Source organism: Pristis pectinata, chromosome 2 (assembly GCF_009764475.1).
Source record: "Pristis pectinata isolate sPriPec2 chromosome 2, sPriPec2.1.pri, whole genome shotgun sequence".
NCBI lineage: Eukaryota > Metazoa > Chordata > Chondrichthyes > Rhinopristiformes > Pristidae > Pristis > Pristis pectinata.
In genome coordinates this window covers 22,383,435-22,409,552 of record NC_067406.1, presented here as the reverse complement: position 1 = coordinate 22,409,552, position 26,118 = coordinate 22,383,435, and the positions used below count along the sequence as shown (strand labels likewise).

At 40.5% G+C, this 26,118-nt stretch overlaps 1 protein-coding gene across 1 annotated transcript; it reads left to right on the top strand.

Moving 5' to 3' along the window:
- Positions 1 to 211: 211 nt before the first annotated feature.
- Positions 212 to 26,118, top strand: slbp (stem-loop binding protein). The gene is made up of 8 exons (XM_052033717.1): positions 212 to 349; positions 12,056 to 12,211; positions 20,750 to 20,860; positions 21,792 to 21,854; positions 22,375 to 22,509; positions 23,727 to 23,876; positions 24,082 to 24,199; positions 25,158 to 26,118. The coding sequence occupies exons 1-8, from the start codon at positions 300 to 302 to the stop codon at positions 25,266 to 25,268; spliced, it is 894 nt and encodes a 297-aa protein (XP_051889677.1). The 5' UTR covers positions 212 to 299; the 3' UTR covers positions 25,269 to 26,118.

Sequence of the window (26,118 nt, the reverse complement as noted above, 5' to 3'; positions counted from 1 at the left end):
TTAAAAGCACAAAAAAAGAAAGAGGTGACCAAGACGGGAGGAACAAATAACCTCCTGCTTGCTTTGCAATGAAATAACAACGTTGCTCTTTCTTTTGCAGACTGTGTTTCATTCACGTTCCCTGTGGTTTTGGAATTGGCGCCAGTGCTGGTGACGTAAGGGGGGGGCCGGTTCAGTGACGTAAGGCGGGGAGCGGGGAGCGGGGCACGGTTCTGCGACGCAGCCGCGCACGCGCGGACCGACGATCTCTGGGTCACCGCCATTGTTCGGGCGCTGCCGCCGCTTAAAGGGACGTCAACATGTCGCACGGGAGTCCGGCCTCGGCTGCTGAGGGCAGCGAACGCCTCAGGTATGGGCTGCAACCCGGCCACGGCGAGGGGAGCGGGGGAGGAAGGAACAAACGGGGAATGATAGAGCATTAAGGCCGAGGGTGGGGGGACAGTGAAGGTGGCGGGCGGAGGGCGGAGCTGGGCCGTTTCTTGGCGCTGGTTTGAATAGATGGCGCGGAGCCGGGGCGGGAAAGTGCTGGGGCCGGGACCGGGGCTGGGGCTGCCCACCGCCCCTCCACTGCGGCCCGGGTCCCCTCCAACCCAACCCAGCGCTGCGGCTGCGGGCCGAGGCACCTTATCAGAATTATCTGTCACCTTCAATGGCTTTGCATTTGGAGTCAGAATCAGCTTAATTATCGCTGACGGATGTCGTGAAACTTGTGTTGCGGCAGCAGCGCAGTGAAATGCAAAGAGATAAAAACTGCTATAAGTTTAAAAAAAAGGAAAAAATAGTACAGTAGAGGAATAACGAGGTAGTGTTCATGGACCTCAGAAATTTGATGGCGGAGGGGAAGAAGCTGTTCCTGAAACGTTGAGTCAACGTTGGAGTTCATATGCAACTGAATACACTCTGTGTTGTGTATATGTGTGTGTGTGCATATAATCTTATGTATTGCATCAGATCATAATTTTGAGTAAATATATATGTAGAGAAATGTCTGCACCAGAGGTATTTGTTTCTTTTGCTAAATAAGGCTTTGGTTAAGAAATACAGTGCTTCAAATATTTTGTCAGGAGAACTTGTTTGGAGTTAGCTTTCCCTACTCCCTTATCTTGTTACAAGATCACAAGACAAAGGAGCAGAAGTTGGCCATTTGGCCCATCGAGTCTGCTCTGCCACTTTATCATGAGCTAAACTATTCTCCCATTAGCCCCAATTCCCAGCCTTTTCCCCATATCCCTTGATACCCTGACTAATTAGATACCTATCAATCTCTGCATTAAACACTCCCAATGATCGGGCCTCCACAGCTGTACGTGGCAACAAATTCCATAAATCCACGACCCTCTGGCTAAAGAAATTTCTCTGCATCTCTGTTCTAAATGGGTACCCTCTAATTCTAAGACACTGCCCTCTTGTCCTGGGCTCACCCACCATGGGAAACAACTTAGCTGCGTCTACTCTGTCCAGTCCTTTCAACATTCAAAATGTTTCTGAGGTCCCCTCTCATTCTTCTCTACTGCAATGAATACAGTCCAAGAGCCGATAAATGCTCCTCACATGTCAGCCCTTTCATTCTGGGAATCATCTTCGTAAATCTTTGAACCCTCTCCAACATCAGTACATCCTTTCTAAGATAAGAGGCCCAGAACCTCTCTCAGTACTCCAAATGCGGTCTCACCAGTGCCCCATAGAGCCTCATCAACATATCCTTACTTTTATACACTATTCCTCTTGAAATGAATGCCAACAATGCATTTGCTTTCTTTTAGCCATAGAACAATACAGCACAATACAGGCCCTTTGGCCCACCATGTTGTGCTGCCCTTCAAACCACACCTAAGACTATCTAACCCCTTCCTCCCATGTATCCCTCTATCTTAAATTCCTCCATATGCTTATCTAATAATCTTTTGAACTTGTCCAATGTATCAGCCTCCACCACCAGCCCAGGCAGCGCATTCCATGCACCAACCACTCTCTGGGTGAAAAATCTCCCTTGAACTTCCCACCCATTACCTTAAAGCCATGTCCTCTTATTTTGAGCATTGGTGTCCTGGGAAAGAGGCGCTGGCTGTCCACTCTATCTATTCCTCTCAATATTTTGTATACCTCTATCATGTCTCCCCTCATCCTCCTCCTCTCCAATGAGAACAGCCTTAGCTCCTTTAGTCTCTCCTCATAATCCATACTCTCTAATCCAGGCAGCATCCTGGTAAAGCGATCCATCCTGGAGGTTAACCTTTAGGGTATCCTGCACGAGGACCCCCAAGTCACTTTGCACTTCCGAATTTTGAATTCTCTCCCCATCTAGATAATAATCTGCCCATTTATTCTTACAAAGTGTATAACTGCACATTTTTCAACATTGTATTTCATCTGCCATTTTCTTGCCCATTCTCCTAAACTGTCCAAGTTTCTCTGCAACCTTTCTGTTTCTTCAACACTTCCTGCTCCTCCACCTGTCTTGGTGTCATCTACAAACTTAGCCACAAAACCATTTATTCCATAATCTAAATCATCGATATACAGTGTAAAAAGAAGCAGCCCCAACACCGACCCCTGCAGAACACCACTAGTAACCGGCAGCCAACTAGAACAGGATCCCTTTATTCCCACCCTTTGCTTTCTGCCTATCAGGCAATGCTCTACCCATTCTAATATCTTTCCTGTAATTCCATGGGCACTCATCTTATTAAGCAGCCTCTTGTGCGGCACCTTATCAAAGGCCTTTTGAAAATCCAGATACACAACATCCACTGCTTCTTCCTTGTCCATCCTACAAAAAATTCCAATAGGTTGGTCAGGCAGGATCTTCCCTTAAGGAAACCATGCTGACTTGGACCTATCTTGTCATGCACCTCTAGGTATTCCATAACCTAGTCCTTGAGGATCGACTCCATTAACTTTCTGACCACCGATGTCAGACTAATAGGCCTGTAATTTTCCTTTTGCTGCCTCCCTCCTTTCTTAAACAGCGGAACTACATTTGTGATCTTCCAGTCCTCCGGAACCACGCCAGAGTCTATTGATTCCTGGAAAATCATCTCCAATGCCTCCACAATCTCTAAAGCCATCTCCTTCAGAACCCGAGGGTGCACTTCATCTGGTCCGGGAGACTTGTCTGTCCTTAGTCCATGCAGCTTCCCGAGCACCTTCTCTCTAGTAATTGTCACGAACCAGCAACAAAAGAAACACACTGAGCATGATTTAGTGTTAAAAACTATTTTATTAATCACTACTTATGATAATACGTAAAATAAAAGTAAAAATGTTAGTATGTTAGAATTCAAAAATGTTAAACCTCGAACGTTAACCCCAAAACTAAACTCTTCGTGTGTGTGTGTGACAAAGTCCAAAACTCCCAGTTCCGGAATGGTTCTTAAAGTTCAGTTCCGCAAGCCATAAGGTGAAACATGAGCAAGGGCTTCTTCAACAACCACCGTTGTCTGAAGATAAGATGTAGATGTAGAAAAACATAGAGAGAGTACATACGAAATCCAAATGTTCCACGATGGAACCCAAACGACACTCCAGTGTTTACTCGGTAGTGACTTCCTCACCCCGAAAAGCATCCGAACCGTGGTCGGCCACACACAAATACCTGTTTCCTTCTACAGGTCAGCAACAAAGTGAACTCCACCGGATTACTTCCAACTTCCATACATGGATTTCAGTGGCAAACACAGTTATTGTTTCTCATCCATCGATAGAGAAAACAAGCAGGCTGGTGTCTCTCTCCCTTCTCTCTCTCTCTCTCCTTCTTCTTCAACAACGTCATTACGTCCTTTATCTTCTATTGACGTAAGCACGCCCCACACACACATACATACACACACTCTCTATCTTAAAGGGACTTTCACTGAGTCCGTAACACCTCCCACCTAAAAAAAATTTTCCCCAAGAAAAATTTAACCGTGCATACAGTTAGTAATGTTAATGATTATCATGCTACACAACTACAGATTAGTACAGATACATGTTTCCCATTTAACATCGGGAAAGACAATCAGCAATCACATTATCTTTGCCTTTAATGTGAGTTATCATGAGATCAAACTCTTGCAAAATTAAACTCCAGTTTAACAGCCTTCTGTTCTTGTTTTTGACTCGGCTCAGAAACACCAATGGGTTATGATCTGTATACACAGTCAATGGTTTCTGAGCGGTGCAAACATATACACTGAAATGTTGCAAGGCTAAAACAAGCGACAGTAATTCTTTCTCTATGGTGGAATAATTCTTTTGATGCTCATTAAATTTCTTTGAAAAGTAAGCTACAGGATGGTCAATATCATCAAGGTCACCCTTCTGCAACAACACAGCTCCTGCAGCTTCATCACTGGCATCTACTGCTAATGAAAATGGCTTTTCAAAGTCAGGTGTTTTGAGCACAGGATGGTAGCATAAAATGGCTTTCAGCTTCTCAAATGCGTCTTGACAAGAATCTGTCCAAACAAACTTTACTCCCTTCTTCAGAAGATTAGTTAGGGGAAGAGCAATATCAGCAAAGTTTTTACAAAATTTTCGGTAATATCCAACCATTCCCAAAAATCTTCTAACAGTCCTCGTACCTGTGGGAATAGGGAACTCAGATATTGCTTGAACTTTTGCCTGAACAGGAGCTTGCTTGCCTTGACCTACAACATAACCAAAATACGTCACAGTGGCATGGCCAAATTCACTTTTAGCCAAGTTAACTGTAAGGTTAGCCTTGGAAAGTCTTTCAAACAACCTTTCTCATGCAGATATGTGATCTTCCCAAGTATCATTCCCAGTCACTAAGTCGTCAATGTAGGCATCTGTATGTTTTAACCCATGAATCACTGAATTAATCATTCTTTGAAATGTTGCCGGAGCATTTTTCATTCCAAATGGCAAAACATTGTATTCATACAATCCAGAAGGGGTTACAAAGGCTGAAATCTCCCTTCCTCTATCTGTTAATGGAACACACCAGCACCCTTTTAATAGGTCAATCTTTGTAAGAAATTTTGCCTTTCCCACTCTGTCTATGCAATCATCCACCCTAGGAATAGGGTAAGCATCTGACTTTGTTACAGCATTCACTTTCCTGTAATCTGTGCAAAATCTAACAGTTCCATCAGGTTTAGGTACAATAACACAGGGCGAACTCCAATTTGAAGTAGAATGTCTAATAATATCATTTTCCAACATGTATTTTATCTCCTGATCAACAAGTTTACTTTTTTCTACATTCATTCGATATGGGTGTTGTCTGATTGGTTTTGCATCCCCAACATCAACATCATGGGTAATTATCGATGTTCTGTTTGGAACATCTGGGAACAGATTTTTAAATTTTAAAATTAGTTCTCTCATCTGATGTTTTTGTGAAACTTGTAAATGGTCCAACTTCGTTTCAAGGTTCTCCAGGATATTTTGGTTTTTTAGTTTCGATGGAACAATATTTGGTCTAAATTGGCCTTCCTCAACATCAACATCAGGCATTCTAGAAACAACCTTTACACCATCCACCAAGGCCACAACTGAATCCCTCTCATAATAAGGCTTTAGCATATTTACATGACAGAGTTGAGTTTTCTGGCGTCTATCTGGTGTTTTGATTATATATGTTAAATCAGTCACTCGAGATTCAATAACATAGGGTCCAGAAAAACGAGATTGCAAGGGATTATTTTGGCTAGGGAAAAATACCAACACCTTTTGCCCCACTGCGAATGTCCTAGGCCGAGCACGTCTATCAAAATATGTCTTCATTCTTATCTGGCTTGTTTGCAAATTCTCTCTCGCTAGCTGGCAGACTCTCTCCAACCGAGTTTTAAATTTTTGGACATAGTCCAACAGACTCAAGTGAACTTCCTCATTAACCCATTGCTCTCTTAACAACTCCAAAGGTCCTCTCACCCTATGTCCAAATACAAGCTCAAACGGACTAAATCCTATTGACTCCTGGATTGATTCTCTAACGGCAAACAAAAGTAATTGGATACCTTCGTCCCAATCCTTGGTGTTTTCAAAGCAATAAGTCTTCAGCATATTTTTGAGAGTAGAATGAAATCTCTCCAGAGCTCCTTGAGATTCTGGGTGATATGCAGATGATACAATCTGCTTTGCTCCCAGCTCATAGACTATTTGTTGAAAAATTTTTGACATAAAATTACTACCTTGATCAGATTGGATTTCTTTTGGCAAACCAAACAAGGTAAAAAATTTTACAAGAGCCTTTGACACCGTCTTGGCCTTAATATTTCTAAGGGGTATTGTCTCTGGAAATCTAGAAGTGGCACACATGATGGTTAACAAATACTGATTTCCAGTCTTAGACTTTGGTAATGGACCAACACAGTCCACAATCACCTTCGAAAAGGGCTCCCCAAAAGCAGGAATTGGCTTCAAAGGAGCCACAGGGGGTTTTTGATTTGGTTTACCTACCATCTGACATGTGTGACAGGTTCGATAAAGCATCACCACATCTTTTCTCAAACCAGGCCAATAGAATTGTTTCAAGATCTTCCCTACAGTTTTATTCACACCAAAATGACCACCCAAAGGCATACTATGGGCCAGGTTTAAAATCTCATCCCTATAAACTTTTGGAACAACAACCTGATGAATAACTTCCCATTCCTCAGTAACAGGAACATGAGGAGGTCTCCATTTCCTCATTAACACTCCATTTTTGACATAGTATCCAATTGGCACTTTTTCAATCTCCTCACATGAGAGTGCTTTTTCTTTCAATTTTGTCAACTCAGGGTCCTTTGTCTGTTCCACCATAAAATCCTTCCTCGACAAAGACAAATCTTTAAATTCAGGCTCCCTACAAGGATGTTGATCCTCCAGTGAAGACAGAAAAGTCCCAGATAAGGCATCATAATTTTCTTCCTGTTTAGGACTGTCACAAGGAACCACATCAGACTGCATCGGACTGTCTGTCTTGGCTAATTCTCTAGCTCGAGTCACCGCACATGATGGGTAAACATCTGGATCATTCTCAGACTCATCAATCCTTGGTTTGGTCGTTAACCGTACCACAGGAACAATTTCTCCATCCGCAAGGTCATTTCCCAATAACAAAGAAACTCCTTCCACTGGCAAACTAGGTCTTATCCCTATCTCGACTGGTCCTTCTACGAACTTTGACTTTAAAATCACCCTGTGAAAAGGGACAGACATGGTCTCACCTGTAACGCCTCGTACTAGATTTACTTCACCAGTATCACTTTCTTCACCAAAATTTAAAACACTGTCCAGCAAGAGAGATTGACTAGCCCCAGTATCTCTAAGAATTTTCACTGGCACCTGGGGTGACTCATCATTCAGAGAAACAAAACCCTCTGATACATACGAACAGAATTTTTTTCTCACCTCCTCCAACTTTTCTGCTTTTCCCTCTTGCAAGGACTGGTCTTTAACAGCATCTCCTAAACCTTTTTGATTTTTAATTGCCTGAAAGCAAGCCTTGGGCACAGCTTCCTTCTTTTTCTTCAAAAGGGCACAATTAGATATCACATGGCCAGGTTTCCTACAGTAATAACAAGTACGCTCAACAGGTTTCTCCAGCCCTGGCTTCTTTTCATCTTTTCCTTTTTGATTACCTCCCAATTTAATCTCCGGTTTACCTGGATTGTCCTTGTAACTCTTTTGAAAGGTTTTAGGTTGTCCCCATTTGGATTTATGGGTTAAAGCATAATCATCTGCCAACCTAGCAGTTTCTTGTAAAGTTTCCACTGCCTTTTCATTTAAATATGTTGTTAATTCAGCTGGAACACATCTTTTAAAGTCTTCCACTAGTATCAATTCTTTCAATTTATCATAATCCCCATCTACATTTTTAGCCATGTACCATCGTTCAAAACATATTCTCTTTCCATTGGCAAATTCCATATAAGTCTGATCTGCAGATTTCCTCAAATCTCTGAATTTTTGTCTATAAGCCTCAGGAACCAATTCATAGGCCTTCAAAATAGCTTGTTTTACCTTGGTATAATCAGCTGCATCCTCAGCAGACAAAGCAGAATAAGCTTTCTGAGCTTTACCTTTAATCACACTCTGTACCATAAGAGCCCATCCTTACCTTGGCCAGTTTGAACTCTCAGCAACCTTTTCAAAATGTTGGAAATACTGATCAACCTGATCTTCCTCAAAAGGAGGGACTAATCGAACCTCCCTGCTGGCTGAAAAACCATCTTCAGAATCAGATTCCAAACTCCTACGCTTCATTTGTAACTCATGCTGCCTCTGTTTCTCCTTCTCCTCTGCCTCAAACTTTAACCGAATTAGTTCCTGTTCCCGTTCAGCCTCTAACTTCATCCGAGTTATCTCTTGTTCAGTCTCTAATTTCTTTTGTTCGGCCTCTAATCTCTTTTCCTCTCGTTCGGCCTCTAATCTCTCTTGTTCTCGTTCAGCCTCTATCTTTAACTGCGAGAGGTCCCGGGTTCAAATCCCGGACGAGCCCCCAATTTTGTCACGAACCAGCAACAAAAGAAACACACTGAGCATGATTTAGTGTTTAAAAACTATTTTATTAATCACTACTTATGATAATACGTAAAATAAAAGTAAAAATGTTAGTATGTTAGAATTCAAAAATGTTAAACCTCGAACGTTAACCCCAAAACTAAACTCTTCGTGTGTGTGTGTGACAAAGTCCCAAACTCCCAGTTCCGGAATGGTTCTTAAAGTTCAGTTCCGCAAGCCATAAGGTGAAACATGAGCAAGGGCTTCTTCAACAACCACAGTTGTCTGAAGATAAGATGTAGATGTAGAAAAACATAGAGAGAGTACATACGAAATCCAAATGTTCCACGATGGAACCCAAACGACACTCCAGTGTTTACTCGGTAGTGACTTCCTCACCCCGAAAAGCATCCGAACCGTGGTCGTCCACACACAAATACCTGTTTCCTTCTACAGGTCAGCAACAAAGTGAACTCCACCGGATTACTTCCAACTTCCATACATGGATTTCAGTGGCAAACACAGTTATTGTTTCTCATCCATCGATAGAGAAAACAAGCAGGCTGGTGTCTCTCTCCCTTCTCTCTCTCTCTCCTTCTTCTTCAACAACGTCATTACGTCCTTTATCTTCTATTGACGTAAGCACGCCCCACACACACATACACACACTCTCTCTATCTTAAAGGGACTTTCACTGAGTCCGTAACATAATCTTGACTGTACTCAGTTCTATTCCCTGAGACCCCTGACTATACAATATATTGCTGATGTCTTCCACAGTGAAGACTGATGCAAAATACTCATTTAGTTCCTCTGCCATCTCTTTGTTACCCATTATAATTTCTCCAGCATCATTTTCAATCGGTCCTATATCTACCCGTGTCTCTCTTTTACTCTTCATATATTTAAAAAAAACTTAGTATCCTTTTGTACGTTATTTGCCAACTTCCTTTCATAATTCATCTTTTCCTTCCTAATGACTTTCTTAGTTTCTTCCTGTAAGTTTTTAAAAGCTTCCCAGTCTTCTCTTTTCCCACTAATTTTTGCTTCCTTGTATGCCCTCCCTTTTGCTTTTATTTTAGCCTTAACCTCTCTCGTTAGCCACATTTGTGCCATTTTGCCATTCATAATTTTCTTCTTTCTTGAAATATACCTATCCTGCACTTTCCTCATTTCTTGTAGAAATTTCATCCATTTCTGCTCTGCCGTCCCTCCATCTAGCTTACTTTTCCAGTCAATTTGGGCCAGTTCCTCTCTCTTGCCACTGTAATTTCCTTTGTCCCACTGAAATATTGACACCTGATATCAGCTTCTCCTTTTAAAATTTGAAACTGAACTCAATCATATTATGATCACTACTTCCTTTACCTTTAGTTTCCTAATCACCTCAGGTTCATTACACAGCACTCAATCCAAAACAGCTAATCCCCTGGTGGGCTCATCAACAAGCTGCTCCAAAAAGCCATCCTGTAGGCATTCCACAAACTCTCCTTCCTGAGATCCAGTATCTTCCTGACTTTCCCAATCCACTTTCGTGTTAAAATACCCCGTAATTACCTTGACATTGTCTCTCTGACACGCTTTTTCTATTTCCAGCTGTAATTTGTAGTCCACATCCCGGCTGCGGTTTGGGGGCCTGTATATAACTGCTATTAAGGTCCTTTTACCCTTGCCATTTCTTAACTCAACCCATAAGGATTTCCAGAGAACATGAGAAGTAAAAGCAGGTGTAAGTTACTTGGCTCCTCATGCTGGCTGTTCAACAAAATTGACTTTTTTTTTACCTCTATGCCACTTTCCTCCATGAACTCTCCAAAAATGCCTTGATTTGTCTTGAAACTAGTAACTGAGGCTACACAGTTCCTTGGGTAGGAATTCCAAAGGTTTGCTATCCTCTGGGTGAAGAATTTTTTTTTCTCATCTGTCCTAGCTGGTTTTATCTTGAAATTCTTGCCCCCATTTCTAGACGTCCCTGTCAAGTGGTGTATGAATTTTGTAGGTATCAATGGGATATATTCTCATAACCCAGTCTGTTTAAATCCTTCCTTGAAGGACCAACCACCATCCCAAGAATCATCTGGCAAATCTTCAGTGCAGTCCCTCTATTCTGAAAATGTAATTCCAAGGAATATTCTGTAGAGGATTGGACCTCCTAGGTAGGGAGACCAGTCCTCCACTGATTAAGCCAGAGACGGAAGAGATTGCAGATGCTGGAATCTGGAGCAAAAACACAAGCTGCTGGAAGAGCTCGGTGGGTTAAGCAGCCTGCAAAAGGATGGCTGACATTTCAGGTTTCGCTGAAATCCTTCAGTTTGTTTTTTGTTCCTGAAAATTCCAGATGTGGTCTCACCAAGGCTGTATATAATTGGATGTCTCAACCCTCATACTGAAATCCTATTGCATACTGTTTGTCTTCCCTATGGTATGTTGGGCTTCATTGCAATGGGAATGGGAACAAGGATGTCTTGCTGTGGCTCTGGAGGGAGGAAGGATTGGGTCAATAATCAATGAAAATTCATAGAAACCTTTAACATCCTAACACGACTAGACAGACTAGGAGATATGTTCCTAATGGCAGGGAAGTCCAGATCCAGAAGACAGGTTCAGGATTTGAGGTGTGCCATTTAGAAACGATATTGTGAGAAAGTTCACCACTGATGGTGATGCACCTGTAAAACTCTCCCCACAAAAGACAGTGGAGGCCAAATGTTTAAATATGTTTTGGTAAGGAGGTAGATATATTTCTTAATGTTAAAAGAATATGGGGGAGAAAGCAGAAACGGGGTACTGAAATGGATGATCAAGCATGAACGTATTGAATGGTGGAATAGACCTGAAAGACTGAATAGACTACTGCTATTTTTGATGTTAATTGCTTACAAAATGTACATGCCATCAAGAATTTGGATATCAGGTCCCAGTGAACACAAATATCTTTTAATCTTTCACTAATTAAATGGGTATACTATCTGTTAACTAATCTTCAATTTACCCCAGATTATTATCCCCAATACCATGTGCTCTAATCTTAATCTTGTGTTGCATTTTATCAAGGGCCTTGTTCTGCTAATTACAGTGGTACAAAACAACAGATCCGTCCAGTGTCATTTCTTTCATTAATTTACATTGATTCATCTTCTAAAACTCAATAAATTTTCTTGAGTATTGTTGGTGCTATACCCATCCAGCAGTTGGAGAGTATTTTCTGTCACACTGCTGAATTCTGCCATGTAAAGGCAAAAAAGCTTTGAAAATCAGAAGGTGAGTTACTTGCTGCATGCACCTAGTCTTTAACCTGCTCTTGTAGCCACAGTATGTATGTGGCTCATCCAGCTGAGTTTTGACAGTTAGTGACATGTGGCCCCTCGGATATTGATAGTGAGCGATTTGTTGATGGTTGTACTATTGCACATCAAAGCTTGAATCCTCCCTGGATTTTCTCCCTCCGGTCTGCATAAAACTTGTTGTAAAGCTGAGAGTTTGTGAAGACTTGACAGGTCCATTTTTCCAATTGTAGAAATGTGTAATGAGTATTTTCTGTGGCAGATGGCCTTTGTTCTCCACTCTTGCTTCCTGCCTGATTTCTTTCCCCTCCACTAACCTATCATCCCTTCCCTAGGAAAAAGCTGCCACCATGCCGCTGGTCCGTTGGGAGAAAGCGCAGTGCAGATGGCAAACTACGCAGGGTGGATGATTTGGATTCCACTCTGTTTGATGATGAGCTCAAGGAATGCACTGCAAACGCTCCTGGTTGGCTGGACGGTCGGATCTCCAGGTTAGCTTCCCAATTCTTTTAAGCTCTTGGAAGAGGGCTGCGATGTAAGACTTTCACTTGTATAGCACCCTTTACAACCCTAGGAAATTCCATTGTATTTTGCAGCCAACAAACTACTTTTGAAGTGTAGTCTGCTGTGGTGCAGATAAAGTAAAAACCAGTTTGTACGCAGCAAGTCCTTGTAATAACAAGATAATCTGGGTTTAGCTGTTGATTGACTAATGAATTTTGTCCATGTTACCAGAGGCAGCTCCTTGCCTATTAAAGGATTCAGTGGGACTATAATAAAGTCTGTGTTGGAGGACAGTTTGGGTCGTTTAGCTGCTTGAGCCTGTTCTGACATCCTTGATTGGCTTATCTGTCTTTATGCACTCATTTCCCACAATGTTTTTATTTTTAAAAAAATGCTTAGAGGAACTTGACAGTTGATCTAATGTTAATTACTGCTTGAATGTTTGAAACTTCCATCACTGCATTCAGGAGTGGAGCTGGAAGGCCTTGCTTAATTTAGACTACCTGACTCTTGTTCTGACAAACAGAAATGGGGTAGATGTCTCTGCCAACTTCAGAATGCCTAAATAACCTTGTCAAGACCATGTGTTTTTCCTCAGGTGCATAAATACTGATACAAAGTAATTATATGACATGTTCACTACATTAGTCTTTTGGTTTAATGTTTTTTTTTCCTTAAGAGGCTCTCATTGATTCTGAAGTTTTGTAAAAATGACCTTACTGGCTTTCATCTACACTGCAGGCTTTTTATAAATTCCATTGTAAGACTTGTTGGATGTTTGTCATCTGCTGTGCTGTGAATATTTGCTGGTCACCATAATTTACATTTAGTTTTAGCCATTTGCATATTTATTTTTCTGTCCATTGGTATATGTTGTTTCTGGCTGTATTTACAATTGCAACTCTTGTCCTTGGAGGGAAAAACTTTCTACTACATTAATTTTTATTTGAACACTTCCCTCTGCTCCATTGTGACTACCCAGATTACAATGGATAGTTTTGCTTGTTGCAATGAAATAATCCTTAATCTTGGTGGAGGTTTCATACTTTAAAGAAAGAAATATTAAATTGAATCTGATCCTTTGTTACATAAATGTTCATACACTAAGTTCTGAACTAAATTTGGATGAACACTAAATCCAATATAGTCTGTTCTCTTGGTTCTGGGTCAAATTGTTGATCTAGAAATTTTCAGAGCTTACTAAACTGTTTAAGTAAATAAATGTGCAAGATAAAATTCTTCATTTAAAACATTAAATCATAGAGTAGTACTGCATTATAAATGGGCCCTTTGGCCCACCATGTCTATGCTGACTATTGAGTAACCATCTATACTAATCCCATTTTCCAGCACTTGGCCTGGGCCTTCTGTGCCTTTAGCAATTCAGACAGCTTTGTCTGGATATTTAAATGTGAGCTTCTACCTCCACCGCCTGCTTGGGCATAATCATACAGCACAGAAATGGGCCTTTGACCCACTGTGTCCATGCCGATCTTTTTGCCCATCTACATTAATCCCATTTGCCTGTATTCTTGGTTTTATTCAACTCTTGCACAGGATGCTGCCCATTAAGACATGAGGCCTTCATTCTTGGTCAGATTTGTGGCTTCCTTTGTCCTCCAAGTCCCAGAGTCAGAGACTCTCCTTGGAGTATTGGTCGTAGCAGCTGTCTGTGATGCCAGTTTCCTGTGCCGTTAAAATCCTGTTTCCAAGACCCGTCACCATCTTCCTTCTCCTCTAGTGAGATAGTGCCATATTGATGGTCCAGTCCAATCTGACCCATTTTGTCTATTTTTGTCCTGTTGCAGCCAGACAATTGGATACTGAGTGAATCAAGTACAGAGGAACATGGAATTGATTGCTCATGACAGTTCATGCAAGACCTCTTTTTCCACACATGAGTCTCTTGACCAAGTCTCATCACTTGAGTAATTTGCTGTCTTAACCTAAGCCTCTGGTTATCTCAATTCCATAGTAACAGCCAGCTCTTCTGCTTGCTGTTGAGAACTTGGATGCCATTTTGTCCTAGAGTGGAGCCATTTGTTCTTTACTCACAACAACCAGGTGGCCAGATGATAATTTGGCCTTGGAGATCTTAAGCCTCAGTAAAGCAAGCTAACTTACTAATTTATTGAAGCTGAGAGAATGTTGCATCGGGGTATTGTCACTCGTCTCACACCAGACTAGTTCATTCTGAGAGCAATCAATCCTGGAGGGTTATTCACAGACAATATTTAAGAGAACTTCAGACTATTAACCATTCTTCCAAATGTTGATTCAAACACATCAGTTTTTCAATCCTGGGATGGCTGTCATTAATCGCTCTCAATAACACCAATTTTTGTTATCTGTGAACTTGCTAATCATGCCTGCTACATTTGCATGTAAATTGTTAATATACTGTACATAACAGGAAGGGTCCAACACAGATCACATGGTACACTATCCAGATGGAATCACAAAAAACAATCCTGCACTGCCACCTTCTGCCTGAATGAAAATAAGAATATGATATTCTAATACTAAATAAGTTTCACAGGTGATGGTTTTGTTTTTGTAGGTACAGATCACATCTCTGCATAGCAATTCAGGTTAATAAGGCTAATTTAAAAAGCAAAATGAACATTGAGATTCATTTTTATTTAGAATGGAGGAACAGGAAGGTTAAATTAAACTTGTACTGATCTTTGGTTTAAGCATTTTTTTCATAGTATGTGGGTGTTGCTGGTGAGGATTGCATTTATAACCCATCCTTGAAGATCATATTGAGCTCATAAACACTACAGATGCCTGGTTGAAGGTATTTGGGGTAAGGAAGGTTATTGACGAAGCAACTGAAGACTTGGGCTTGGGACTCTGCCCTGTTGAACAACTTTGTGGGGAGCTGTCCTGGTCTGAGGTGTTTGGCCTCAAAACCAAATGATCTTTCTTTTCTGCTGATTATGATTCCAGCAGTGGAGTTTATCCACTGGTTCTCGATATCTTCATTTTTATTAGGGCTGCTTGATGCCGCATTTATATATCATGTCACCTCAACTTGTTCTGTTGTTTAGTAAAAAAAAGACATTTAGTTTACTTCTCCAAATTCTAAAATATTCTGCAGCAAATAAATTACTTTTTGAAATATTATAATGTTAGAAATGAGGTAGCTAAAATGCAATAGGCAGGCCCTCATTAAAAAGCAGTATGATAATGACCAAATTATTTGGTTTTTTTTTGAGGTACAAGTATTAACTGGAGCACCATAGTGCTATTGGAACCATCATACTCAGCTGGGATCAGAGTGGCACCTCCAACTGGAATGTTGTTATGGATGTGTGTTTTTATATCCCTGGAATGGGCCTGAACTTGCAACTTTCTGATCTGGAGTTGAGTGCTCTTGGAGTCACCCAAGATGAATGTGGGGTATATAGGTTTTTCGTTTGATGGCTGCTGCTAGTCCCAGCATTGGCCTATTCACACCGTGCTGACCAGGGTGTATATGGAGTCTTGCACCTCTACTTTGCTCATTCCCAGCCTCATGGTTGGCCTCTGTGCTTGTTGTAGTAGTTGATTCCACACCGGGCTGTGCAGCAGTCAGATCACATATTTCTAGCAAGAGTCCAGTGGTTCCTGGCCTAGCAGCAAGCAGCCCAGGTACTTTTTATAAATTGGGGTAATGTCAGTCTTTGAAAGATTATTTCAGCAAGGGTGAATATCGTTAAAGAAAACTACCACCAACTTTAACAGCAGGAGGAGGAGCGCTAGCAGCAGTGATCCCTGTGCTCTGTAATGTGTATTAAGAGATGTTGACAACTTTCAGTAGACATCTCAAAGCAATAAGTAGTACCACAAATGTTGCCACCAGTTGGATAGGCAAATCACTTCATTGGGGATGCTGGTCTGAGGGAAAAGCAATGTAGAAGCTGAAATCGCAATAAGCCAGCCCCATTCAGAGGGCCATGTTGTCCAGGTGCCTGAAGTAAACTTGATCAAGGCAAGAGGTTTCCAGAATGGAGAACACCTCAAGAATGCTCGTGAAACCCAAATGAAATGTGACATCCTCGCTGATACATAGGAATCCCATGGGTCCAAGACATTCAAACTGGTGAAGTACCTGGGCGGGTCCTTTCACTCAATCTCGCCGATTAGCATGTGGACATCAAGCCCAGACGTTGGGAGGAGTGTACAATAATCCAAACAACCCAGCCATCCGTGTTGGATAGGGAGTTCTAGAATTTTAGATCCAGCAACTGAAGGACAGGTGATATATTTTCAAATTGGGATGGTGAGTAACTTGGACAGGAACAGGCAGGTGGTTGTTTTCCCCATGTACTTGCTGCCCTTGGCTTTTCATAGGTTTATAAAGTGCTGTTGGGGTAGCTTGGGTGAGTGACTGCAGTGTCAGTGGTGGAAGGAATAAATGTTAAGCGTGGTGGAAGGGGAGGTAATTGATTTGAGCTTGTTGCTACAGCTGCACTCATTCAGGCAACTTGAAGCTATTCCATCACATGCCCAGTAAATGGTGGAAAGGAAGTTAGAGACTTGGTGCAAAATACCAAACCTCCTCTTATAGCAGTTGTATTTGTGGCTGGTTGAGTTAATGGTCAGTGGTGACCTCTGGGATATTAAATGTGGGGAATTTGTTGATGCCATTTAAATATTTTGCTGAAAATAAAAGTATAAACAAAGTACAGTATTTCAGTATCGTTCTGTAATGATATTAAGCTAACTGCTTGTAGTCTTGAATTGGGGCACATGGGACAACTTAAACAACAGTGGTGCCAGCTGATGCTTCAGTTTGCAATAGAATCAAGCTGAGAATTGGGTAAAATACATTACAAAATGTGCAGGATGGTGTATGATAACAGGGTTTGTAAATTCTTTTGGAATGCAAGAAGGCAACATACAGAGATCTGGAAAAAGGGATGGTCTCCAATAATTAGCATTATGATTAATGCAAACTGCTCTTGCAGTCAATATTTACAAATCTGTGTAATGTTAGTCTGTTGGTATGGACAGCTACAGTGAAGCACCTTGGTATTTGTCATTACTTCCAATTTAGGAAAATAGCCAAGCAGTAATGATAGAAATGTAAGATTATGGGTAAGAATAAAGGCTAAGTTCTGAAAGAAAACCTTTCTTCTAGATTACTGAAACAAAACTTGTCTATGGAAAATATAGTAAATCAAAACAAAATGATGCTTTACATGTACAAACACTGGAATTTAGCTATTTTGAACTAATTGTCCACTCTTTGAGCAATTCTGCTGTGAGTGACTTGACTCCACTCCAGTTCAATGACCGAGTTAGCTAATTAGGGTAAAGTGGAATTTGTAGGCTCTGCAACAGGTTGGGTGGGGGGTTCTTGCTGTTAGATATGTGAATAATTTAGTCTCCTTGTGGTAACCAACTGTGTAATTAGATCTTGGTTTTAACCTGAGGGGAGACTGAGACATTCTGTCTGTGGATTTGAATGATTCTGCTTTGAGGTGCCTCCTGTAGCAAGTGCATGTATCAAATATACAGGAGAGTGGGATTCATTGCTGCATGATAGACCTTGAACTTTGTCCAGCCTTGCTGCCATGCCAGCAGAATGACAAGTCAGAGGCAATTTGCCAACTAGAAAAACAAGATCTTAGGAGCAGATAATATCCCTGCTGAAGTTCTAAAGCTTGATAAAGGGCTTCAGTTAAAGTATAACCTGTTGCTTCAAGCAGTAGTTCAGAGTATGGATCAACGGGACATTTTCGAATTGGCAAATGAGTGAGGTGCCACAGGGAACTTGGATATTTGAAATTTGTTTTAATGACTTAAATGTATGGATTGGTATTGCATCAAAGTTTGAAGTAGTGATGCAGGAACCTTTGTGTAAAATGATATAAATGGTATTGGTTTATTATTGTCAATTGTACAGAGGTACAGTGGAAAAATTTGTCTTGCATACCGTTTCTGCAGGTCAATTCATTACACAGTGCACTGAGGTAGTACAGAGTAAAAACAATAACAGAGTACAGGGTAAAGTGCCACAGCTACAGAGGAAGTGCAGTGCAGATTAGCAAGGTCATAACAAGGTGGTCAAGAGTCCATCTCATCGTAAAAGGGAACCATTCAATAATCTTATAACAGTGGGAAAGAAGCTGTCCTTGACCCTAGTGGTATGTGCCCTCGGGCTGCTATATCTTCTGCCTGATGGGAGAGGGGAGGAGAGAGAATGATCCGGGTGGGTGGGGTCTTTGATTATGCTGGCTGCTTCACCAAGACAGAGTCCAAGGAGGGGAGGCTGGTTTCCATGACGCGCTGGGCTGTGTCCACAACTCTCTGCAGTTTCTTGCGGTCCTGGGCAGAGCAGTTGCCATACCAAGCTGTATGCATCCAGATCAGATGCTTTCTATGGTGCATCGGTAAAAGTTGGTGAGTGTCAAAGGGGACATGCCAAATTTCTTTAGCTTCCTGGGGAATAGAGATGCTAGTGAGCTTTCTTTGCTGTGGCATTTGTGGTTGGACCAGGACAGGCTATTGGTGATGTCCACTCCCAGGAACTTGAAGCTCTCAACCTTCTTGACCTCGGCACCATTGATGTAGACAGGTGCATGTACACAGCCCCCTTTCTTGAAGTCAATGACCAGCCCTTTTGTTTTGCTGACATTGCGGAAAGGTTGTAGTCCTGTCATGACACCATGTCACTAAACTCTCTATTTCCTTCCTGTACTCCGACTCATCATTATTTGAGATACGGCCCACTGTGTAGATGGAGTTAGAGCAGAATCTGGCCACACCGTCGTGAGTATATAAATGGGCAAGATGAGGGGGACAGAAGAACAGCAGATGGAATATAATGTGGAGGTAATCCACTTGGTAGGAAGAACAAAAAACAGATGGTTTGCGTGGAGAGATAGAAGGCAAATAGGATGTTGGTCTTTGATGTAAGGGTGATGAAGCATAGAGGTAGGGAGGTTTTGCTGCACCTTTATTTACATAAAATGTCTTGGGAAGAAAGATACAAGTAGATTTTGAAACAAACAAGTCCTGTGATGCATCGACTGGTCAGACGTGAAAGGGATGTTTCCATTAGTGGGGGAAATCTAAAACTAGAAAGCATAGTCACAGGACCAAGTGTTGACAATTGAAGACCTGGGACAAAGGGTATTTTTTCATGAGGGTTGTGAATCTAGGGATACTGAGTCATTGGTTTTGTCGGAGGCTGGGAGAATCTTGGACTCTGGGGAATCCAGCATTATGGGGTAGGGAAATGGACCTGAGGCCAAAGTAAAGTCAGCCATCATCTTATTAAATGGCAAAGTGGGATTGAAGGGTCAGATGATTGGCTCTTATTTTTTTGTGTTATGATGGCTGCCCCTTATATTCCTGTAACTGATTTATTAGGCACCTGTCATCTTTTTTTTAAAAAGTGCTGCCTTCAGTCCCAGTTGACTTGGTACAAGGATTGCTATGGTACTGCAACCAATGAAAGAATACAAGTGTCTGAATCACTTCACACTGCTTTCAAACATGGCTGATTTAGTTGGAATCTGAGCTGGAATAGACACCTACTAATAGGAAATGGATGAGTTGCCGTAAAGATTCACAGTGCAAAAGTTATTGTCTGTGCAGGTGTAGTCAGTGATGAAACTAACAGCATTGTCGCTACCACCACCTAATACCATGTCTTTCACTGCTTCAGATCTTCATCCACTTTTCTTATACAAGTTTAAATCACTTATAGTAAAATCAAGAAAAGTTGCTTACCCAAGCTTAAAAAATAATTAATTATCTGATGGGACTCCTGAAAGAAGATGTAGGAGCTTAAAATCCTGGATGTCCAGACTTAAAAACAGCTTCTTCCCCACTGCTATCAGACTTCTGAACCAATCACCTCTTCCACACCCCTTTCCCAGTGGTGCTGCCACATTCCTGGACTCTTAAACCTACCTCTCTTGGTTATTCTGTTATTGTCACCTTTGCATTTCTTTATGCACTATTTCAGATTGCACTACTCTTGGTACATTTCTGCTGTTTTGCACTCATTGTTGCACTTGTTATATTTTATTATTATACTAGTGAGCAAGGAATTTCATTGCATCTTTGTGTATGTGACAAACTAATTTGTAATCTGTGGAGAAGACAATGAACAGCAAAACTTAATTCAAAACTTAAATTTCATTTCAGTCTTCCTGATACTATACCAGAAATTGATCTCCAGTATTTGCATAATCCTGTTCCTAGGCTGGGATGAAATTCTCTACATGGTTAACTTAAAATGTGTATTTCTACTGTTTCTGCAAAAGTAAGATCCTGTAGAAGCAAGGAATCTACTACAGATGTGGCATAATACTGATTTCTTTTTTTCCTCCTCAATTTGGAAATTTCCCATGTACTTCTTGGGCCAGTTTTGAAGCTGAGCTGATTTTTTTTTCCAGTGGAATTTTGCCTGATTGCCCAAATGCTCTACTGGATAAGCTGGATAATTAATGAATTTGAAGGCAGGATCATGTTACAAAAACACTATTATTAAAATAGACCATAATAATATTTACCTTTTGCAGTTTCACAACACCAGACAGTGATGGACCAGTCCCCCGATGTGCTTCTGCAGATTGGGGCACAGCAGTAGAAGATGAGGAGACAAGGCAAACTGTTTATCGGGATTTGAAGAGGTTTGTGTGCTAACTTGACTTTCCATTCTGGAGGGAGTGTCACACATGCGCCATTCAAAATTTATTTTCATTGTATTTTTTTAGAAGGAAGCTGTTAATCATTGCTTTTGGAGCCTTCCTGGGCATTTTGCAATAATGTCCTTGTAACACATTTCTATACAACAGGCAAAATTGTAGATGATGCATTTCTCAATGTATAGTAGGAACTCAAATGCAGAAATGAATCTCATTTGCATTCCAGGACTGCTTGAAGATGTTTCATGATATCTGGTTCCCTTGCTTAATTTGCTCTTGTATGATTGGACAATAATTATTTTATTTTTGAATTTGTTGGCCTACTGCAAAATGGCTGGTTTTCTTACTGGTGCTGTTTTTATTGGTCTACTTTTATATTTAAAAAAAATGCTTTGTAGCCAGACTACTTTCTTCCCAGTATTAAAAACAAAACGCTGGAACTTTTCCATTGTGCTACCTGACTTGCTGAGTGTTTGGTACTTCGTTTTCAGACTTCCAGCATCTGTAGTTTTAAAGTTTTCTTGTGCTTTATCACTTCAAACTTTTCATACCGTGTTCACTTCAAATTTATTCAAAATGTTTCCTAGCCCCAAAGTCCATAACAAAATCTTGATCAGGTGTTGAAAAATTTTGGGGGGTGGGGGGGGTTGGTGGAGAGAGGGGTGTGGAGGTGTCATGACTTTCGGTCTGCCTGTAAACTTGCGCTGTTGATCACTTTAAAGATTCCTTTGTCATTCTAATGCTGCCATTTATTAGTTAAACACTTTCTTTTCTCCAATTCCTGACAGCAAAAAAAATACCCAGCAGTTAAAAGATATGAGACCTACAAATGTTGAGCTCTTTCCTGTTTTATGGGTTAGCTGTAATGTTTAGAATCATCCAAGTTTTCATTATCAATGTATATTTTCCCTTCCAGATATAAAAGACGACTCTTGCTAAATGACTTTAACGACCATGAGAGAGATTATTCATCTGAAAGGTATAGCTAATGTTTCCAAGGATTCTGAAATAAATGGATGCTAGTAAAATGCTGCGCTATTGACCTGTCCCACTATGCAACTTCCCTGTGTTACATTACCAGACTAGATATTTCTTTGCATGAAAATGTGTTGGATGGGTGGTATTTGTAGAGACAGATTGGATGGCCATCAATACTATGGTTCCTTTTTAATTTGGGGATATGAATGCCTCCACTTTACTGCAGCCCTGCAATATAGTGTAGATGTATACATTGTTCCCATGTGTGGGTGGTGCGAGTATCTGGTTGGCTTGATTACTCTCTAGTACTTTCATCTCCATCTATGATGGTTGTCAAAGAGCAGTTGATTTTTATTCAAATAAGTCAATTTAAACATGACAGTTTTTAGTCAATTAACAGGTGGTTTATATTGGCAAATTAAGTGAGTAGTTTATCCGTAAGATTTTTTTCAACCATAAGCCAAAGGTTTCTGAGCAGAGAGGAAAATAATTGTCTAATTCTTAAAGTGATTTAATTTCAGTTCCAGTGGCTCCAGAGAATCATTAGCACCATCTGAACTTGAAACAGATGAAGTGGTATTGATGAGAAGACAAAAGCAAATCAACTATGGAAAAAACACCATTGCATATGATCGATTCATTCGAGAAGTTCCTAAGTAAGTGCACAAGAAATATCTTTTGTCTGGTCTTGCTGTTGGCAGTCATCTCTTGTACTTGCTCCCAGAGTTAAGTCTGAATCAATACAAGTGAGTTAGAACTATTTGGGGCTCAGCCGTATAGCTCAGACCTCCACAAGAAACTACTTCAGATTACATGATGTAAAGTATTACCAAATAATATGCACTAATTTAAACTCTGTACATCTGTGTCATTTTGGCTTTAACCCTTAACTATAACTTCAACTTGAGTGTACTTTTCTCTATCTCTCGAATGTGAATGCGACTTGCTCCAGCAATCACTCAGAGGAGCTAGTTCCCATATGTACCATCAGCAGGTCCCTTGCAAGCTAATGTTATCACATTATAGTTAGATAACTTTGAGCATGACTTGTCCCAGCTATCAGTTGAAGGATTCTTTTCCATTATGCACATTCTTGGAGTTTGCCAGTTTGTTTTGAACCTTTCTAATTTTATAGAATAAATCATATCTGTGAAAATTTGAATAACACAACCGTTTCCCCCCCCCCCCCCACCTTTCTCCCCTGCCATCTTGTATGCACCATCTTTGTCTTAATGATATCCATTTCCTTTTAAGTCTATGAAAACTGTTTGTTCTGTGATGTTTTGACCATTGTCACAAGTAGGTGTTTGGATGAGAAGTTTGGGGATTTGCTGGCATCTTAAAGCTAACAAATGGGTTCGACAGCCATGATATGAGCATAAAAATTTCCAAAGGAGAGATGAGACAGTCTATCATTCCTTGTTCCTCCTTGGTCCACCTATGACCTACTGGCCCCAGTCTTGTTCCTCTTCATCTTTATACCAGCTATCTTCCCTCTCCACTCTCAGTCCTGATGCAGGATTTTGACCTGAAATAGCAATTTCTTCCCGCACAAATGCTGCTTTACCTGCTGAGTTCTTCCAACAGTTTTTTTGTTTCAAAATTTCCAGAGGCTTCAGATGTGAATCCATTCCTGTCGGAACCATGGTTCCTACATTGTGAATTTGTAGGTCTTGTGGACAGCTACACCATGAGTTTAGAGAAGGAAACAGAGCAAAATAAATGTGTAATCAATTTGTATAAGATATCTAAGAGAAGGTACAGCATGGTTCACTATGGTGAAATGTTTGATTTTTAGCTGGATTGGATTTTGATTAGATGCATGCAGAACTAGTCATTGAATCAAATGAACACTGTAAATTCTTTGTTTCAGACATCTTCGAAAGCCAGGTGTTCACCCCCGGACTCCAAACAAATTTAAGAAGTTCAGTCGTAGATCCTGGGATCAGCAAATTAGGTTATGGAGAATTGCACTTCATGCCTGGGATCCACCTGCAGAAGAAGGCAGTGATTTACAAGCAGTGTATGTACAAATTAACTGGATTATCAGCAGACTTGAGTTGAAAGCATTTTTGTTATTTTCCAATTTGGAAATGGATTGTGCATTTCTAATGGAAGTAAAATAAATTCATGTAAAATAAGGAGGAATTAAAATTGGGTTTTAATTTTTAAATAGTGGTATGTAGTAATATTTTTGAAACACGTACTATTTAAATTACGTCTTGCAGGACAGAATTTGATTTTGACATGGAAACAGAATCTGTTAACAGCTCAAATGGAAGTCGGACAAGTTTTCATGACGAGAGAGGATGTACACCCAGCAACACACGAGCACCATCTCCTCAGGTGTGTATCTTCTAACCAAAGAATGAATTGCAAAGTGATGAGCTGTATATTTTTTTTTAACCAATGGACAACATTAAAGTTTGGACTGATGGGACAAACTAACACATTTATGATAACTTTAATTAATGTGGTACCCTTTTAATTTTGAAATAAATCCTGGCTCTTCATGGGGTAATTGGACAAGGTGGCATTGGAACAGGTGGCCAATAGCATGGTCAGAGAGATGGGTAACGGTGATCCGCAGTTTGCTTTTCACTGTACAGGCACTATGGAATAGACCAACAAGTTTAAATAAAGTTATTGTAGTATCGATTTGAATAATTTGTATCTCACACTCCTTAACTTGACTTGGGGTTTTGTGACTTAAGCTGATCAAACCACTAGAAAAGAGTAACTGCATAAGTTTTTGGGGTGTCTTTTTTTGTATCTTTTCAACATTGTGGCCTTGTCATTATTCCTTCTGGAATGGTTAGTGTTGGCTCAAAATAGTGTACTCTTGCTGGAATTTGGCAGCTGGGGGGAGGAAGTTGAGGCCAGCTGTTGCCTAATTCGTATCCCCCTTGGATTGTTGACTTGACCTACCAGTCACCTGTTTCCAGGGTGCAAAATTTCCTGCCTTTCCACAAAGGGTGAGTTGCACCGGAGCACCTTAAGCCTAAATACCCATTGATTTTTTTTGGTACAAAATGGCTGACATTTACTCTGCAGATTTTTGCATCCACTTTGGATGGGTTACTTTCTTGGTCAGTTTTTCAATTATGATATGCTTTTGTGAACCTATCGTGTTCTTTGGATATCCTTGTATTTAAAAACAAAACCTGGAAGCCGGTGTAGGTAATACTGTTTCTGTGGCTGTTAGGCTGCAATTTGGTCCACTGTTCAGTGAAGGTCTGTTTTGACTTAAAGATGCTATACCTGAATATTTTTAATTTCACTTAATGTTTCAATTTTAATTTAGGTATCTGGCTCTACTTCAATGACCAGAGAATTTGTGTCTCATACGGGCAAAGAATTTGATTTGCAAGCTTGTTTGGCTGAAACCGATGAAGCTAATTCTTGGTTAAACTAATGGCTACTCTACTGAGAAACTTCGAACAATTCTACAGATAGTGTGGTGATCTCATGAACATAACGTTTTTTTCCATAATAAATACCACATTATGTAGACTTGTTGATAATGTCTAGTCCAGCAAATTCATTCCATGTTGCTGCTTTTCAGCTACCAACAAAACAGTACCTGCTGTGAACAAAGCAGTTGGTATCATTTGCTCATACTACAGTTCATTCTTAAATTTTGTGTTACTTGAGTTGATTTGACTGTCTCACCTAAGTGCAGATTTATGGTGAGGGAATTGCAGCACCGGATAGTCAGTTGAACATTCTGAAAGGCTTAATAAACAACAATGCTTTGCAACAAAGCTTGGTTGTTTCTGAATCGCTCTCCTGTATAGGGAAGAAGTGGTTGTGAAGGTTCAGCTGCATGGGATTATGGACTCTTATGCCTTAACTTAAGAATGACAGTGGATTTCTTAAGTGTTGAAGTTACTTTGTCTCTTGTTGTTAGATTCCTCAATTTAATGTTTTCAGTGTTTAATCTTAGAGCTATCAATCAGCTTGCTCAATCAAACTTGATTGCTGATTACTTTTTACCATTTTGAGATTGTATAGTTAATACTTGGCAATGTTTTGACTGATGTCAATTTATACTGTTAAATAGTGTTTCCACAGACCTGATTTTGCCGTTTGGAACACTATCAAAAACTCAATCTTGTCTTTTTATTTTGTGTTTTTAGCTATTTGCTGTGCATGTGGTAAAACTCCAATTAAATATTCTTTTGATTATAAATTGTTGAATTCAGCATTATTTTTGTCCAGATTTTTTAAATCTGCAATAAAACTTGGCTTATTTGAAATAGCAA